This window comes from Diabrotica virgifera, chromosome 6, assembly GCF_917563875.1.
Source record: "Diabrotica virgifera virgifera chromosome 6, PGI_DIABVI_V3a".
NCBI classification, from domain to species: Eukaryota; Metazoa; Arthropoda; class Insecta; order Coleoptera; family Chrysomelidae; genus Diabrotica; species Diabrotica virgifera.
The window spans coordinates 197,546,421-197,564,529 of NC_065448.1; the positions used below are offsets into that span (position 1 = coordinate 197,546,421).

Consider the following 18,109-nt stretch of genomic DNA (forward strand, 5'->3'; position numbering starts at 1 on the left):
ATCTAAATGCACTCCCCTATAAATATTCAGATGGAGATCAGAGTTAAGTTCTCTTTTTTCTTATTTTGCCATCAAAAGTAGGTATTGTCCTTTTCATGAGCATTTTTCAGTGCGTAAAAAATGATAGGAAAAAGGGTAAGTCCGTGATAATACACATTTATATTTATTCTAACATGACATTTTAGTTAAATCTGACAGTTGTCACATTTTATTTTCAATTTGGAATAAAAACAAATCAAATGTGTTTCTTGCATTTATAAAATGGTATTTTCTTTGATTTGTATAGTCTTATAAATTATACAGATTATATTTGTAATATTATTATCTAATTAAAAAAAATATTTTTTTTATTATGACGCCATCTATCGACAACTAGAATAAATGTTGTAAATGCCTGTAATCACTACAGACGTCCTTTTTTCTGTCACATACAATTTAATGCGTTAGAAAGAAATCGAAAAACTGTGACGCACTGAAAGTTGATCATGAGAAAAAGAATATCACAGATATTGAATATTGTAGCTTTTTATTAAATAATTAAATAAAACTCACGGTTTTATATGCAACTATTTATTTTAATAAGTTTACAACTCTGAGTGTATCTTATAACTAAACTCTACTAACAAAAACGTTCCTCGTTTATACATAATACCGTTATTCCAGAAAGTTCTGCTCATCTCTAGTACCGGTATTCTGACAGTCGCTTCTTGCTGCGTCTAGTATACAGTGCTAGTCAAAAGTCCGTACCCCCCTCGTATCTTTTGAACGGTTATACATATAATAGTGAAATTTGGAGGGAGGAAATAAACGGACGTACGCTTCTCAACTAGTCATGACAGGTGACGTAATAGTGACAGATAACTTTACAGCGCCACTGTGACAGATAATTTTAAATGGGACCTTATGGCAAGTGACACCTCATTTGAAAGGTATTTAAAATACCTATTCAGTCATACTAATTTTTTGGGTTTAAGTTGATTTTGGATTTTGGTGAATAAATGAAATAAATATAACTTTGTAGTTTCGCATTTAATTATAAAAAATTCAAATCTCCGCCCATGGTTATTTTGTCAAAAAAGTTGACATTTTTCAGCTCTCTAGTAGTTTTTACGTCAACGTCAACCTTTTTGACAAGTAACCATAGGCGGAGGTTTGAATTTTTATTAATTAAATGCGAGACTACAATTTTATATTATTTCATTTATTTATCCAAATGAGCTTAAACTCAAACAAAATTAGTATCGCTGAATAAGTATTTTCAATACCTATCAAACGAGGTATCGCTTACCATAGGGTACCATTTAAAATTATCTGTCACAGTGGCGCTGTAAAGTCATCTGTCACTTTTACGTCACCTGTCATATCTAGTTAAGAAGCATACGTCCGTTCATTTCCTCCCTCCAAATTTCACTATTATAAGTATAACCGTTCAAAAGATACGAGGGGGGTACGGACTTTTGACTAGCACTGTATAACGTGTTCGGTAAAGAAGGTTCCAGGCTATACCGAGTTTGAACCGTTACTTGAAGTCGGTCAAAATTAACTCTCGTTACAATATGTTCTCTAGCTGCCATGATGCCACTAAATAATATTGTTAAACCATTATTTTATTATTGTCATTTTACAATAATTCGTATTATTTTACGACTAGCTGTTTACTGTTTCATCTATAAAGAAATACTATTCGTTATTGATTGATGTGTTGAATACCATTTTTGCTTAATTTTGCTAAAAATTACATTGACATGTCTAACCAAAAATTTCAAGTTATTCAGCATCGAGACGAAACACCAAAAGATTCCCTAATATATCCAGATTTTCAGGCAAAATTAATTATTCTCACCAGGAAAAAATAAACGCATGGTGTTCTGATAAACTTGTTCTGCTAAATCATGTTTGTTCATGTTAGTCACAAGGGCCGTCATATCCAGTATTTGTCTTATACAACATGGTTCGCTCCTCTCGTTTACCATAAAGTCTGGCCTCCACTTTTCTTTCTTGGTTGTCAACAAATCATCTAAGTTCTTTCTAGAAATATACCAATACCCCGGAAAACTGCGCAGTATTATCCTATTTGGACAATTTGTTTGAAATATAATTTTGTCTAAAGGTATTATTTTAACGGCTTCAATCGTCTCTTCAGACTTAAAAGACCATGTATCTAACCCAATATAAAAGCCCGCCTCTACAAATCGCGTCATCACTTGTACGGTTGGACTAAAGATGTATATAACTCCTCTTAATTCTGGATAGTTACTTAACTCATTAAGCATTAACTTATCAATGTCGTTTCCACATAAGGACAAAATAAAAGGCAATTTGAATATTTTACTCATTTGTAGTTGAATTTTAAAATATTTCAACTGAAAATCCAATGGATAATAATATTTATTACAGGAATTCAGACCACATTCTCCGATAGCAACAACTTTTTCTTTTCCTGACGATATTACATCTGTTACTTGTTGTATATATAAATCTGTTTCTCCCTTTTCTTCAAAGTGTAAAGAATTTGCATAATCACAACCAATCATACAAAATAATCTCTTATCACTTTGTGCTATTTTCAGACCTTTTATACTTTCGTTTAAATCTCGGGTAGAAATAATTATCCTTTGCAAACCAGCTTCCCAGCTTCTTTCTAATACTTGTTGTAAATCTGCTTTGTGGATCTTAGTTGGAGGATGTCCATAACAACCTGAGTACTGGGCATGAGTAAGATTTGCGCTCACATCAATGAATTTGAATGTAGACATTACTCTTGCATGGTACCTGAAAATAAAATCTAGTTGAAAAACTAGTGACTTACACGCCAAATAGAGGTCACCGTGTCCTTTTCAATTCTGATGGACAGACTCAACGGTTTCTTATGGATTTTTGGCTGCTGATTACGAATTTCGAGGGTGGATTTCGATCCTAGTGGTCAAAAAATTGTTATAAACAATTTAATTGTTTATAAATTGTTTATAAGGCTCTGGCTCATAAACTAAAAGAGACAAAAAAAAGTTTCAAATAAAATTTGTTCCTTAATAAAAAATGAAGAAAAAACGTTTACTAAACTTAAATCCAACAGTTATAACTCAAGATATTGTAAAATTAGTGCACAATGCAAATTGAAAATTGCAAAATATGTATTTTTCGAAGATTTATCGATTGTAACTCGGCTTTTGCGCATGCAAATGAGCCTTAGAGGGTCCCATTTTAAAGGTCGATTAATAGGCTTTCAAACAAAGTTTATTAGATTACTCTATCTTCATTTGTTTTAAAGTTATACCCGTTCGAAGTTATAATTTTCTAAAAAAAATTGTACATTAATTTGTTTATAAGGGTTTCAAGCAAATTTGAGGTATAAACATTTATACTTTAATTAATAATAATAATAGAAGAACTCAAAAGGAACATTTAGAGCTTATGAAAATGTTCGTAACTTTATTTTTGGCGAAGATATCGATACTTTAATAGCGCAAGCTCTGAGGCACAAGATCGACTCACAGCGTAAAGTTGTTCTGAAGCTATTTCATTGTGGCATTAATTATTCTGAATTTAAAATAAGCCACAATTTAACTAAAAAATTATTTTATTAACGTTTTGACGTCCAAATCGTATGTCGTTGTCAAAAGAAAAAATATTAATAAATTAAACAAAGATGTTGTTGCTTGTTAAAAAATTCTTCTAATAATTTAATTTTATCTGACTGAATTCGGACATATACATTTTAAAGTAGTTTAAAATGACATTGCCAACATTTATAAGTGGCGTTCCTGGGACGACTTTACTGAAAGATAGTTCATTCGATTACATGAAACCAACCCTAAATCAAATTTTTAATTAAAGGTTTAATGAACTATCTTTCAGTAAAGTCGTCCCAGGAACGCAACTCATAAATATTAGCAATATCATTTTAAAGTATTTTGAGTCAGATTAAATTAAATTATTTTAGAAGAATGTTTTTCTAAGCAACAACATTTTTGTTTTAATTATTAATATTTTGTATTTTGACAACGACGTCTGATTTGGACGTGGAACCGTTAATAAAATCATTTTTTAGTTAAATTGTGGCTTATTTCCCATTTAGAATAATTAATGCCACAAGGAAATAGCTTTAGAACAACTTTACGCTGTGAGCCGATCTTGCGCCTCAGAGCTTTTGCTATTAAAATATCGATATCTTGGCCAAAAATAAAGTTACGAACATTTTCGTAAGCTCAAAATGTTCCTTTTGAGTTCTTCTATCATTATTGTTAATTAAAGTATAAATGTTTATAGCTCAAATTTGCTTGAAACCCTTATAAACAAATTAATGTACAATTTTTTTAAGAAAATTATAACTTCGAACGGGTATAACTTTAAAACAAATGAAGATAACGTAATTTAACAAACTTTGTTTTGAAGCCTATTAATTAAGCTTTAAAATGATACCTTCTAAGGATATTTTCGTGCGTAGAATCCGAGTTACGATCAATAGAGCTTCGAAAAATACTTATTTTGCAATTTTCAATTTGCATTGTGCACTAATTTTACAATATCTTGAGTTATAATTGTTGGATTTAAGATTAATAAACGTTTTTTTCTTCGTTTTTTATCAAGGAACAAATTTTATGTGAAACATTTTTTATCTCTTTTAGTTCATGAGCCAGAGCCTTATAAACAATTTATGAACAATTAAATTGTTTATAACAATTTTTTGACCTCTCGGATCGAAATCCACCCTTGAAATTCATAATCAGCAGCCAAAAATCCATAAGAAACCGTTGAGTTCGTCCATCAGAATTGAAAAGGACACGGTGACCCCTCTGGCGCCTAGACTAATAGGAACAACTAAATATAGCAAAAAGTCTAGTTTTTAAAAATCGAGTTGGCTTGGGTCGAATCCTAAAGGCCCTGATCGACAGGCGAATAAAACCGCGGTTTTGTGGCTCGTCGGTAAAGCTCGCCAGTGTATCATTGCAATACCGCGGTTTTATTTACCGACAAGCCAGGCTCGTCGTTCAAAACTGCGCGTGTATCACGGCTGGCGAGCCAAGGCGGCAGTTTTCGGCGACCGTTGAAGTAAAAAGACCAGTTTTTAATCATGGATATGCGAACTCTCAGCCACGACTTTTTATTAGGATTTCTATATTGCTTACGAGACTGTTCTTGTTTATGGAAATGTACATCCCCAGAGTACAAAAAGAAAGCAATTCGACTTGCCGCATGTGTTAAACTCTTAAATATCGTAAAAAAACATGAATCGAACTCAACTAGAGCCGATGTCAAGAAAAAAATTAAATCATTGCGAGCTTCCTACAGAAAAGAAAGTAACAAGGTTACATGTTGACTGTGGACGGTTGACACGACTGTGTTGCTCGCTAGTCGATCAGCACCAACGAGCCGCGAGTAAAGCGTCGTTCTTAAAACCGCAGTATTATGGCTCGCACGTCGATCACCCACTTAAGTCAGTTCTTTGCATTTTTTTATAAGGACTAGTTTATTGCCTGAAATAAGTAATAGTTATCTTATCGGAAACATAAGAATCCAAGCATTAATAAATATAGTTGGATATGGAGATAAAACCAGAACACAACAAGATAACTCAGTCCATTGTTGGCAAAATTGAGAAAAATGTAGAGAAACTGGTTACGTGAAACATGTTGCAAATGCTGGTCATTTACTAAAAAATGATAATAAAAACCTTGATGTGTTATTAGGTGCAGCAAAAAATCTTCAAATTAATTTGAGCAATTATTTAATGGAGCATTTATTTGCAAAGGCAAATTGCAGCTGATAGAAACATTTCCAAAAGGTCTATTTTACGTGTACTAACAGAAGAGAATTATTAATTCGCATAAAATTTATAATTTCCAGGACAACAATGAGGATGATCCAGATCGCCGAATGCATTTTTTCAAATAATGCAAGTTTTATGTAATCAAAATTCCCGATTAATTCGCCAAATCCTTTTTTTATGAAGTATCTTTCTGTTGGAAATCTCTTTGTGTGATTCGGTTTTTGAATGCGCAAAATGTTCGACCTATCTACATTTATAGGTAAATAAAGTTTGTTTATGGTGGAAATCTAATGATCGAATCTTGAATGAAGAAATAATGCATTATGTTCGACCAAGGAATTACCAGTGTGTACGATTAAGAACGGTATTCTCTTTCAAAACAAAAAACAATTCATATATACCTAACCAATCTTCGCAAGGTCCTACGCTCGCGCCTTTACCACATACGTAGTACCTCAAATATTGATTTTAGCAAAAAATGAAACATCACAATTATTGGAGGGCCCAGGGGAAAAACATGATAAGCGCCATTTTGCTAATTTTACAAGAGAGCGAAAAACGCTTCAAACCGTAGTAATTTGAAAACGGCTATACCAATATCTAATAATTATGGTCTCTAGGTTTAGGTGCTAATAATATAATAATAGGATATGAAATAAATATGGAAATCAGGAATATTTTAATATGAAAATTGTTATAAATGATGATGATGAAAATGATATTCATATATTTAAAGTGAATATGTAACAAACTAAAAAAATTAATTTCAAAATACACTTGAATATAAAATAATTATTTGTGGGGGAGTTGTGAAAAATACTCTGAGGACAAAATGAACGTTGCCGCAATAAAATGGACTTGTCAAGTTGTTTCCTTGGACGGCTGGTGAATATCAAGTTCTTTCCCTGTATGCACATTTTTAATAGGCAATATCGTGGTTTTTAACAGCTTATTTTCCAGCAGAGTTTATACATTTTGTAGAAACCGTTAGACATTTTAAAACTATTTGACGTATCCTTTTCATACTTGGCAGAAAGTGCGACTACTAGACACCTTACTAAATTATGGTAAACAAACGTTTCTAGCTGCTACCAGAGGCGTACGACAGGGGATGGTGAATGGTTGACCCTTCTCAAATTCTACGCCACTGGAGGAATTACTATTTTAGTGCCATTTTTAGATTCTACAATACTTTCTACGTAAATAATATACTTTTCATTGGTAACGATAAAGCCATTAGTTTTCGAGATATTTGAAGTTAAATATGAAACGGCACAGTTATTTTGATTAATTTATGATATGATTCATATGATTAAAATTTAAAAATTATTTGTACCCAGTACTTTAAAACTATTTGGAGTATCCTTATCATACTTGGCAGAAAGTGTATGTACTGTACACCCTACTAAACTAAGATAAATAAACGTTTTTAGCTACTACCAGAGGCGTACGACAGGGGATAGTGGCTGGTTGACCCTTCCCAAATTCTACACCACTGACGAAATTGCTATTTTAGTGTTATTTTTTGATTTTGCAATACTTTTTATGTAAACAATATACTCTTCATTCGTAACGATAAAATGATTAGTTTTCGAGATATTTGAAATTAAAAATGAAGCGACACAATACACTGATCAAAATAACCGTGTCGTTTCATTTTTAACTTCAAATATCTCGAAAACTAATGACTTTATCGTTACGAATGAAGAATATATTATTTTCATAGAAAGTACTGAAGAATCCAAAAATTGAACTAAAATAGCAATTTCGCCAGTGGCGTAGAATTTGGAAAGGGTTAACCATTCACTTTCCCCCGTCGTACGCCTCTGGTAATAGCCATAAACGTTTGTCTAACATAATTTAGTAGTTTGTACAGTACCTATACTTACTGCCAAGTATTAAAAGGATACGTCGAGTAGTTTTAAAATGCCGAGCAAAAATTATTTTTAAATTTTTAGATAAAACACCCTGTAACTCAGTAAGGAACCACATTTTATTAAAGTGTTTTAGGTTAAATCTTCGTATTTTGTGCTAAGGTTTCTCCACTTACTATATGGACAATTAATAATGAAACACCCTGTATAATAGCTACACAAATCATTTGAAGGATCAAGTCGAAAACTAAAATTATAATAAGTATTCATAAATAGATACCAATTCCAAAAAAACCTCTTATCAAAAATAAACTTAACAATGGAACAAGTTATAATTGTTCAGAACCAACTTTAACCAAAATAAATATAATTTATTATTGCTATAATGAGATTCTTGAGAATAGGGATACTTACTCAAATGAACAAAATTTCACAAAAATTAAAGAATTAACAGCGCAGAATATTTTCTTATTTTGTGGTTAAAATTATTAATAGCAATAATTGTAGTATAATGTCATACCTATTTTATAATCTATTAGTGTAAGTATCTTATTAGGAACAACGATAAATTTGATAACAAGACAAACTAATCACTATTAGGGTATTATTGTATTGGTAGACGCTAATGATATCATATTTTTTCATATTATTATGTATTTCGCAATGTTGCGATAGTAGTTTAGCGAATATCGACGCATATGCAACGAGCATATACTCATATGCATATAGTCAATGTTGTGAAGCCGCTGTCGTATGAAAAAGTTTCCGATTCGGTTTCTTTGCTGATTCCTGTTCAAAAATGTCCATTTAAACAAATCGGAAGGGTGCCAGTCGAAATTTTTGGACAGAAATTGTTTAAAAAAATTTAACAAACTCAAAAGATAACTTTTTTTTATTTTTTTAGGCATAATGATGATATAATTTAAAGAACAAATTTTTATTAAATGGTAGCATTTCTGATATAATATTACAATCTCTCTAATAGTGTAAAGTATATTTTGTTCACTTTTTTTGCACAATTTCCGCACCTTGAGACTATTAGTATTCCACATATATCAAATCTCATTTTGAGCATAAAGTATGTATCAATTATGTCAGAACTTAGTATGTTATCATATTATGCGATGAGATTTAAAAAATATTAATTAAAGGATATAAACAAACAAATAAAAAACACTAGATTTCAGGATTTCAAATTTTCAGACAAAATTAACTATTTTTTTCAGGAAAAAATAAATGCATTGTGTTTTGATAAACTTGTTCCGCTAATTCATTTTTGTTCATGTTGGTAACAAATGCCGCCATATCAAGTATTTGTCTAACATTACATGGTTCGTTCCTTCCTGTTACCATAAAGTCTGGCCTCCACTTTTCTTTCTTTGTTCTTAACAGATCTAAGTTCTCTTTAGACACATTCCAATAGGTTGGAAAGCTGTGATGGATTATATGAGATGGACAGCTTGTCTGAAATAGAATTTTGTCTAAAGGTATTATTTTAACGGCTTCAATCGTCTTATCAGACAAAAAGGACCATGTATCTAATCCTATATAAAACCCTGCGTCTACAAGTTTTTTTATCATTTCTACGGAAGGATCAAAGCAATATACAGCTGCTCTTAATGTTGGGTAGCAACGTGTGATAGTAAGCAGTAATTTAGGAGTATCATTACCATGTAAGGATATAATTAAAGGTAAATTAAATAATATACTCATTTGTACTTGAATTCTAAAGTACTTCAGTTGAATGTTTAGTGGATAATAGTACGTCATGAAGGTATTAATACCGCATTCCCCGATAGCAACAACTTTTTCTTTGCCTAAAGTAATTATATCTTTTAGTTGTTGTACATATGAGTCAGGTTCGCCATTTTCTTCAAATTGTAAACAATTTATAGGAGCACAGCCAACTGTGGTAAATAATCTCTTGTCACTTTGTGCTATTTTTAAGCCCTTTCTACTCTCGTTTAAATCTTGGGCACAAATTATTATCCGATCTAAACCTGCTTCCCAACTTCTTTCTAAAACCTGTTGTAAATCGGCTTTGTGGATCTTAGTTGGGGGATGTCCATAGCAACCTGAGTACTTATTATGAGTAAGATTTGCGTTCACGTCAATTAGTTTGAAGGTAGACATTGCTTGTGGATTTTATACACTTAACCTAAAAAATATCAAAATTAGGATTTAACCATAGACATAAAATACATAGAAATATTACAAGACTCCATTGATCCATAATTAACAGTTATAATTGAAAATCAGAATGACCGATACATTTAGAAACGGTTGACGTTCCAACAGGATGGCGCATGGCGTCCTACCATATTACGCACTATTCGTTCGAAAATATTTGAATTAGACGTTTCCATGTCGGTGTATTGGAAGAGGTCTCGTTGAATGACCCCCACGATTTCCAGATTTATCACCTCTCGATTTCTTTTTGTGGGGTCAGTTAAAAAGCAAAATCTATGCAACTTAACCAATTTCTATGGAAAATTTATAACAGTGATTTAAGTGACTTCAAATTACGAAATACGATAAATTCTTTATTATCGCATGAAGAGTGACGGTTGACATTTTCAACATCCAATTATGTCGGCTCGGAAATCCCCTAGAAAATTTAAACCGAATATAAAAAAATTCAGTTTGGCAACATTTTGTGAATACCAAGTCCTCTGATATCAACAGAACCGCAATTTAGTCCAGACAAATTAATATATTTTTTTAATAACAAAAATGAGATATTTTAACCAAATAGCGTTTCAAAAATGATGCGCAGAATAATTTTGAATTCGGTTCCGCTAATGAAATTGCTTTTTTGTCCTAAAAAGTAGAAAAAGCGTTAAATTTCTCTTGCTTAATGTTTTATCGTCTAATAATTTTAGCTGTACTAGTATGCAAATGTTTACTGTAAGTTCTAAAATTACTAATTTACAATGATTAATGGGGTGTTAAAATACTGGCATGTTCTTTTCTTTAAAGCGGCTACTCGAATTTCTTAAACGTTGATATCGCTACTTTGTTGCGCATTTTGACCGATTTCCGTTTCAACTATAAAGTAACTTACTTTTATACTACTATAATATGTATTTTTAAACAATCTTCCGGAACTTGTGTCGAGTTAAAAAAAAAGTCGATGCGTCATAGCTGTCATAACTTATATAGGTATAGTTATTTAATAATAGAGTCACTTTTAATACAACAGTTTAATAATATAATTTAGTACAACACATTTAATAAAAAATCAAACATATTTTATTATAAATGTAGGTGTAGTGCTGTCGCCAGGGTGGGTACAATGGTCTCCTTTATGTAGATGGACTTACCCAAGTATTTTTATGTATTTTGACCCGTAGAACACGAATTTTTGGGTAACAGTTGGTCCGGATGTCGATGAGATTGTTATAAACAAAAGACTTGCAAAATCACAAAAAAGCGATTTTTTGGCAAATTAAACATTTTTTGTATTTTTTGAGTCATTCAAGTAAAAAATGTTATTATATAAGTTTTTTCGTATGATGCATAGTTTTCGAGATAAACCCGGTTAAACTTTCAAAAATCGAGAAATTGCAATTTTTGAACCCGAATAACTTTTGATTGAAAAATAAAATAGCAATTCTGCTTGCAGCATTTGAAAGTTCAAGTCAAATCATACCGATTTTGATTTTTTTTTTATAATTGGCTTTGGCATGAACCAATTAGCCAGACTTATTTTTTATTTATGAAATATAAAGGGAGCATTTTTTTTGATCCAATATAAATAAATTGATTTTTCAAATTCTCACACCCTAGGATAAATGTTATTGTGTTAGTAAAATGTGTGTGTTTCTGTTTAGTGCATTTTTTATATGTATATTTTTTTTATTTTTTTAATTATATTTTTGTTTTTTTTAATGCTTTATTTATGTAGTATTTTGTTTAGTTTTATTTCCTTTTTTTTTTTCATTGTTTTTTTTTGTTTTTTTTATTTGTTTATCATTATTTTACTTTTTTTTTAACTTTTTTTTTAATTATTATTTTTTATGTTAATTTTTTCGTGAACACACTTACAATAATATTTTGTATCGCAGAATTGCTTACAATGGTGTTAGTTTTTTACAATTTCATTTTGCAACGAATTAAATGATTATACAAACATTGATATAAGTTAATATTATTACTAAAAATTATACAATTTAGACTGGTTGGCAAACAGAATTTGAGATTTACTATTTCTTCGAAAAATGATTCTATGCTCTTCTTATTTCTTGAACATTCTAGGATTACATGGTTCATATCACCAACTTCTCCGCATGGACAATATGGGTTTTCATCCAGTCCTATTTTATATTTGTACAAAGGAGTCATAGCATGATTAGATCTTATTCTGTTTATTGTAACAATGAAGTTTCGTTTGGTTAATTCATGAAACCAGCTTTTCAATGGTATGTTATTTTGGTGGCCGACATAGTTAAGCCCTGTGACTGATGAATTATATTCTTGCTGCCACAATTGTTTTAAATGTGAAGTAAACTTGGAGGTAAGATCTGTATATGGAACAATATTGGTGGTTAGATAGATGGTAACCTGTGTCAGTGGCTGATTTGGCTAGTGTATCCACTGCATCATTACCTTTTATTCCTGAGTGCCCTTTAATCCACACTACAGTTATTGTTTTCCTTTGTTTTGTTGCTTCAAAGTTCAGTTTTAATATTTCTGCCTCTATGTTAGTAAGGTTTTTCGATGATTTCAAGTTTGTTATTCGGTCAACTGCACTTTTACTGTCAGTGAATATAACATGATTCTGTGTGTTTCTCGACTGGACGTATCTAAATGCATTTGCTATGGCAATTGTTTCGGCGGTATATATGGAACACTCATCTGGTAGCTTGAACTTGTAATATTGGGAAGAGTTGCGTCATAAAAGGCACAGCCTACTTTTCCATTCAACTTGGATCCGTCAGTATATATGTATTGGTGTTCAGGCCATCTTCCATTAATGGTTTCTAGAAAGTTTTCTTTTGGGTCCAGGTAGTATGTTTTTATATGTTTTGAAAAGAAAACATGGGGAGGTTCGGTGTAGATAGGTATAGTTTTGTTGATAGACAGGGAGTTAGAGATTTGTGCCAGTGTGGTATAGCTGTTTACTAGGAATGGAGTAGCTTTTGAGTGCCAATATGGATGGGTGAGTACTAGGACAGTGAGGTCGTGAATGTTACGAAGATAGCTGGCTTCTTTGGATATGGCTTTAGCCATAAATTTATGACTAATTAGCTGCCTTCTGAAAGATAGTGGAGGTTCTACAGATTCGACTTCTATAATATTTATTGGGGTAGATTTAAGATAACCAAGACATATTCTCAAACTTGTGTTTTTCTGGGTCTCTATTTTGTTTCGGTGAGTATGTGCTGCTGTTCCATATAGGTGACTGCCATAGTCTAATATACTTCTAACCATTGTTTTATAGAACAGTAAAGCGGTATTTGGATCTGCTCCCCATTTGGTATGGCAGAATGCTCTCAAAATATTCATAGCGTTCTCGGTTTTTTTTATTGCATGGTGGATGGTATCTTTCCACAGTAATTTTCTGTCTAAATAGAGTCCAAGGTATTTAACACAATTTTTGATTGGAAGAAGATATGGTCCCAGTTGTAACTGTACTTGAGTTATGTCCCTTTTTTTAGTAAAAATACACACTTCAGATTTTTTTTCAGAAAGAATTAAGTTGTTTGAATCTAACCAGTGCTTAACTGACCATAGGTTTGTTTTTAAAATGTTCTGACAATTTGAAATAGTAGTACCGTTGGTGTAGATAACTATATCATCAGCAAACTGTATCATATTCACGTTATTCAAATTTACTTCGAAGTCCATTGTATATAGTATAAAAAGTAGCGGGCTGAGTATGCTGCCTTGAGGGAGTCCTAAATTCGATGTTCGGGATCCTTGAAGATTTTGGTTTAATTTTAGTGAAAGTCGTCTATCGGAGTATAGTGAAATTAAAAATGAACATATTTCATGAGGTATTCCTATTGATGTCAGCTTATGGTACAAAATGTTTAAATTTACGTTATCAAAAGCCGAGGAAAGGTCAATAAAAACTGCAGCTGTATGTTTCTTTATTGTATATCTTGTCAGTATATCTGTAACGAGAACAGTAATAGCTTCGAGAGTGGACCTAAATTTCCGGAAACCATATTGTGTTTGGTAGGATGTGTTCAAATTCTAGCCATTGTTCTAATCGATTCTTTATTATTCTTTCCAGAGTTTTAAGAATACAAGATGCCAGAGATATAGGTCTGTACGAACTTGAGAGGTCTAGCGGTTTGTCTTTCTTTTTAATAGGTAATATTATATAGTTCTTCCAGCTATCCGGAATAGGACTTGCACCAGTCCAGATACTATTATAGATTTCTAACAGAGACTTTTTATGTTTAAATGGGAGGTGAAACAGCATGGAGTAAGTAAATATATTGTCCTCGCCTGGTGAAGTATTATTAGATAGTTTCAACGATCTTTCTAATTCCCACATCTCAAAACGTTCAAGTAAGTACAAGTTGTTTCTGGGAACAGTTTTTAAAGATAACTGATTGTATTCTATGCATTCTTTTGCCCAGTCTGGTGAGATTGTGGCATGGAATTCTTCTATCCAATTCGCTTCCAGATCAATAGGTAACTTATTCTGCTGCTTACGATTCTTAAAACTATTTACCTTTTTCCATACTTCAGTGATGGGAGTTGTCTGATTTAGGCTCTCAACATATTTCCTCCACTGAATTCTTTTTGTTTCTTTGAATATTTTTTTTTGCGATGGCATCAACTCGTTTGAATTCAAGTAAATTTTGTATGTTTGGGTTTTCTTTCCATAATCTGAAAGCTTCTTTTCTCCTATGAGCAATGTTGTTGCAGGTCTCATTCCACCATTGTTTTGGTTTGTGCTTCCAGTACTTATTTCTTATTATTGTTCTTTTCGGGATACAAATGTTTGCAGCTGTGTTTATCGTGTCTATGAAATTGTTGTAGTTACATGCGGTGCTCATTTCCTCTAGTGTTGTCGTGTACAGATTCCAGTTGGCTCTTTTAAGAACCCATATGTTGTGAACTGGACCATAGGTTTGTAAGCCTGAGTCAGAGTTATTAAACTTCATATATATAGGAAGGTGATTGGATCCATGAGGATCCTGTATGACTGACCAAGATATTAAATGTACTATGTCTTGCGTACAAATAGACAGATCAATGGCACTTTTTCTACCTGACGTAACAAGTGTGGGTGCACCATCATTGAGATACACAAGATTGCAGTGATTAATAGCATTGAGCAAAGAAACACCATAGACATCATTAAACTCACAACCCAAGAAAGATGATGAGCGTTGAAATCTCCAGCAATTATAAAAGGTCGTGGTAAGTTTTCGAAAAATTGTATCCATTCTCTTACTTCTATCCGAGTCTTTGGTTTAATGTATATTGACAATATGTACACTGCTTTGTTATTAGGTAGAAGTTTCACTTCGATGCATGTACACATCATTCTTGCTGGTTTCTGTACTACGACTTCTGAAAATAATCTATTGGATTTTACTAGTATGGCTACCCCACCGTAACCATCCATACGATCTGACCGAACAATATCGTAACCTTGGAAGTTATAAAACCTTTCCTGTTTGAACCAGGTCTCTGACAAAGCTGCTATGGTAGTTTCTGTTGTATTTAAGAGATATTCTAAGTTTTCTTTATTGCCAACTGCAGATCTGCAGTTCCACTGTAAAATGTTGAGTTTGTTTATAGCTGAGAAGACGACGAAGTAGTTGGTATATTGTGCACGTTTAATAATTGTTTACTAATTAATATTTGCTGTAAGTCTTGTTTAGTAACATTGGGATTATTAGTTTCCCTAAAATTTTTAAAAAGTTCGGTAACAATAGTAAAAATTATATCTAAAATATCAGAGTTTGACTCTGTTTGTAGCGTGTGAGAATTTGAATTTAAATTATTTTTATATGAAGGACTATTTATAATTGGAATATTAGTTCCTGATTGTCTAAAGTTAAATGTGTATTCTGGATCTGACTGTGTCAAGACAGGACTATTTGGTCTCTGCCTTTTGCTGCCTTTAGAAGATTTGACGACTGTATATTTATTATGATTACTACTGGCCGAAAATGTGAATGGACGAGTAACAGAAGAGCTATTTAAACTTTGGTTAACAAGAGGGTAATTAGAAGAAGGCAAATTTTGTTGATGAGAATCTTTAATAATGTTATTTGATGTTACGTCTGCATAAGATTTGCGGGGAATTTGTTTGTTGGCATCATGGTAATTAATATTACTATTAGTCATGCATTCTTTAATTAATTTCTGTCTTTTGAATTCTGGACATGACTTAAGATTTGTTGTGAAGTGGTCTCCCATACAACTAAAACATTTTGGGGTTAATGTTGTTTCCTGACACTCTTTTGTATTATGGTCTTTCTGGCAATTGTTACAACGGGGGTTACTCCTACAATGCTTCCCCTGGTGGCCAAATCGCAAACAGTTGAAACAAAGCAGGACTTTTTGTTGATATGGTTCAATTTCATTCAACACCTTATTTATAGTAACGTATTTTGGAAGTACTTGTGTTTTAAAGCTTACTACACACGATTTAGTAGGAACATAATTTATTTTATCATCGGTAACCGTTTTTCTATTTATTCTAGAAACGTTTACTACCTCAAAATTAGAATTTATTTCGAATTTTTTAATTTTATTTTTAAGATATTCATCGGAGAATTCTGTTGAGACATCCCGTATAACACCTTGTCTAATAATAATAAATTTAGGTATATAAACATCCAAATTGTTTTTAACAAAAACCGGATCGTCTTTCTTGTCGATAAGGTAATTAGCGTTTTTAGAATCCGTAAATTTAATTCTTAATTTATTTCTGCCAATTGTATCGATACTAATTATTTTATTATCTAATTCTGGGAATTTTGTAAGAATAATGTCACCAATTTTTAATGCATTAAGTTTACCTTTAAGATCGCTATCTTTATTTTCAACATATACAGAATAAACCAAATAAAAACGGAACATACGCAGTTAATACAGTGTATCGGAACTACGTTTGAAATAGTCTACCAATATAAAAGTTTGACAAACATAAATCCTAGCAACTCAACTACCTGTCTCCTTTTAGGCTAAGGCTACGACCAGACAAGCGACAATTTACGGCGCCATAAGAGCAGTAAAATGAAGCACGAAAATGGGTCCTGGTAAGAAGGATCTGGGTCCAAATTTGTAGCTCATCTAACCACAACAATGACCGAAACACTGTATTTACATCTCGCGACACGCCGTAATTTACATCCCCATCTGGTCATGCTTTTTACGGCCGCTTCATTTTACTGCTCTTACGGCGCTGTAACAGCAGTAAAATGAAGTGGCAGTAACTGCAGTAAAAAACATGGCCAGACGGGGATGTAAATTACGGCGTGTCGCGAGATGTAAATAGTGTTTTGGTCGTGGTTGTGGCTACATGAGCTACAAATTTGGACCTAGGTCCATTTGTTTGCGACACGACGCTGAAGATGGACCCGTTCGATATTGCTTCGCGATATTTTACAGCTCAGTCTGGCCATCCACTACACTCACCGCGGGACCAATTTTCGCGCTTCATTTTACTGCTCTTATGGCGCCGTAAATTGTCGCTTGTCTGGCCGTAGCCGTAGCCTAAAAGAAGACAGGTATAGTCTGTTCGCTAAACTCAGACGCAACTTTCTAGATAGTTTAGTCGGTAATTTTGCCAATTTTAGTAAAGTTGGCAAAAAATAATTACTAAATAGTTAGTAATTTTGCCAATTTTTGCAAAATTGGCAAAAAACAAAAAAATTATCGACTAAAATATCTAGCCAGTTGCGTCTGAGTTTAGCGAACCGACTTTAGTTGAGTTGCTATGATTTATGTGTGTCAAACTTTTATATTGGTCGACTATTCAAACGTAGTTCCGATACACTGTATTAACTGCAATGTTCCGTTTTTATTTGGCTTATTCTGTATATGGAACGGTCCACGGTCATTTATGGTATACTTAAAAATTTCTTTTTGTTTGTCATCGTTAGATTTAATAGGATCGGAAGTACTTACAGTTTGGTTGAGTTCAGCCTTACTAAAACCTTTAAAATTGCTAGGGGATTCCATTTCAACATCTGGACTACTAAGGGTGGTATTGGGAGGTCCATCAGGTTCAGGGGGCGGTTTACCGCCCGTGTCCGCACTCATTTAATTAAAAAATAGAAACAAAAACGCGAGTTATTAGTCTATATATTATTTGAATAATTATCGATACTTATTATTCGTATTAGTAAAGCGTTTAGATTACTCGTCAGCACCGGCTATTGACACGTCCGACTCACACGAGAACTAAAACTAGAATGTACCGATTTTGATTATTTGCATTGCTAATAATAAATATTTTTGTTGTTGAACAAAGCTATAAATATATAGT

The 18,109-nt window shown here is 32.5% G+C and overlaps 1 protein-coding gene across 4 annotated transcripts in view; it reads right to left on the reverse strand.

The window, feature by feature from the left end:
• Window positions 1-554: 554 nt before the first annotated feature.
• Window positions 555-18,109, reverse strand: part of LOC126887104 (deoxyribonuclease TATDN1-like) — a 42,785-nt gene continuing 25,230 nt past the window's right edge. For 2 of the 4 annotated variants that reach the window (XM_050654442.1, XM_050654445.1), the window contains exon 2: window positions 555-2,772. In XM_050654442.1, the coding sequence (XP_050510399.1) occupies window positions 1,830-2,772 (943 nt within the window). In that variant the 3' untranslated portion in view covers window positions 555-1,829. Of the gene's footprint in view, window positions 2,773-8,055; window positions 8,246-18,109 lie in introns of those variants that run through there. The other 2 variants (XM_050654444.1, XM_050654443.1) reach the window with 2 other exon arrangements.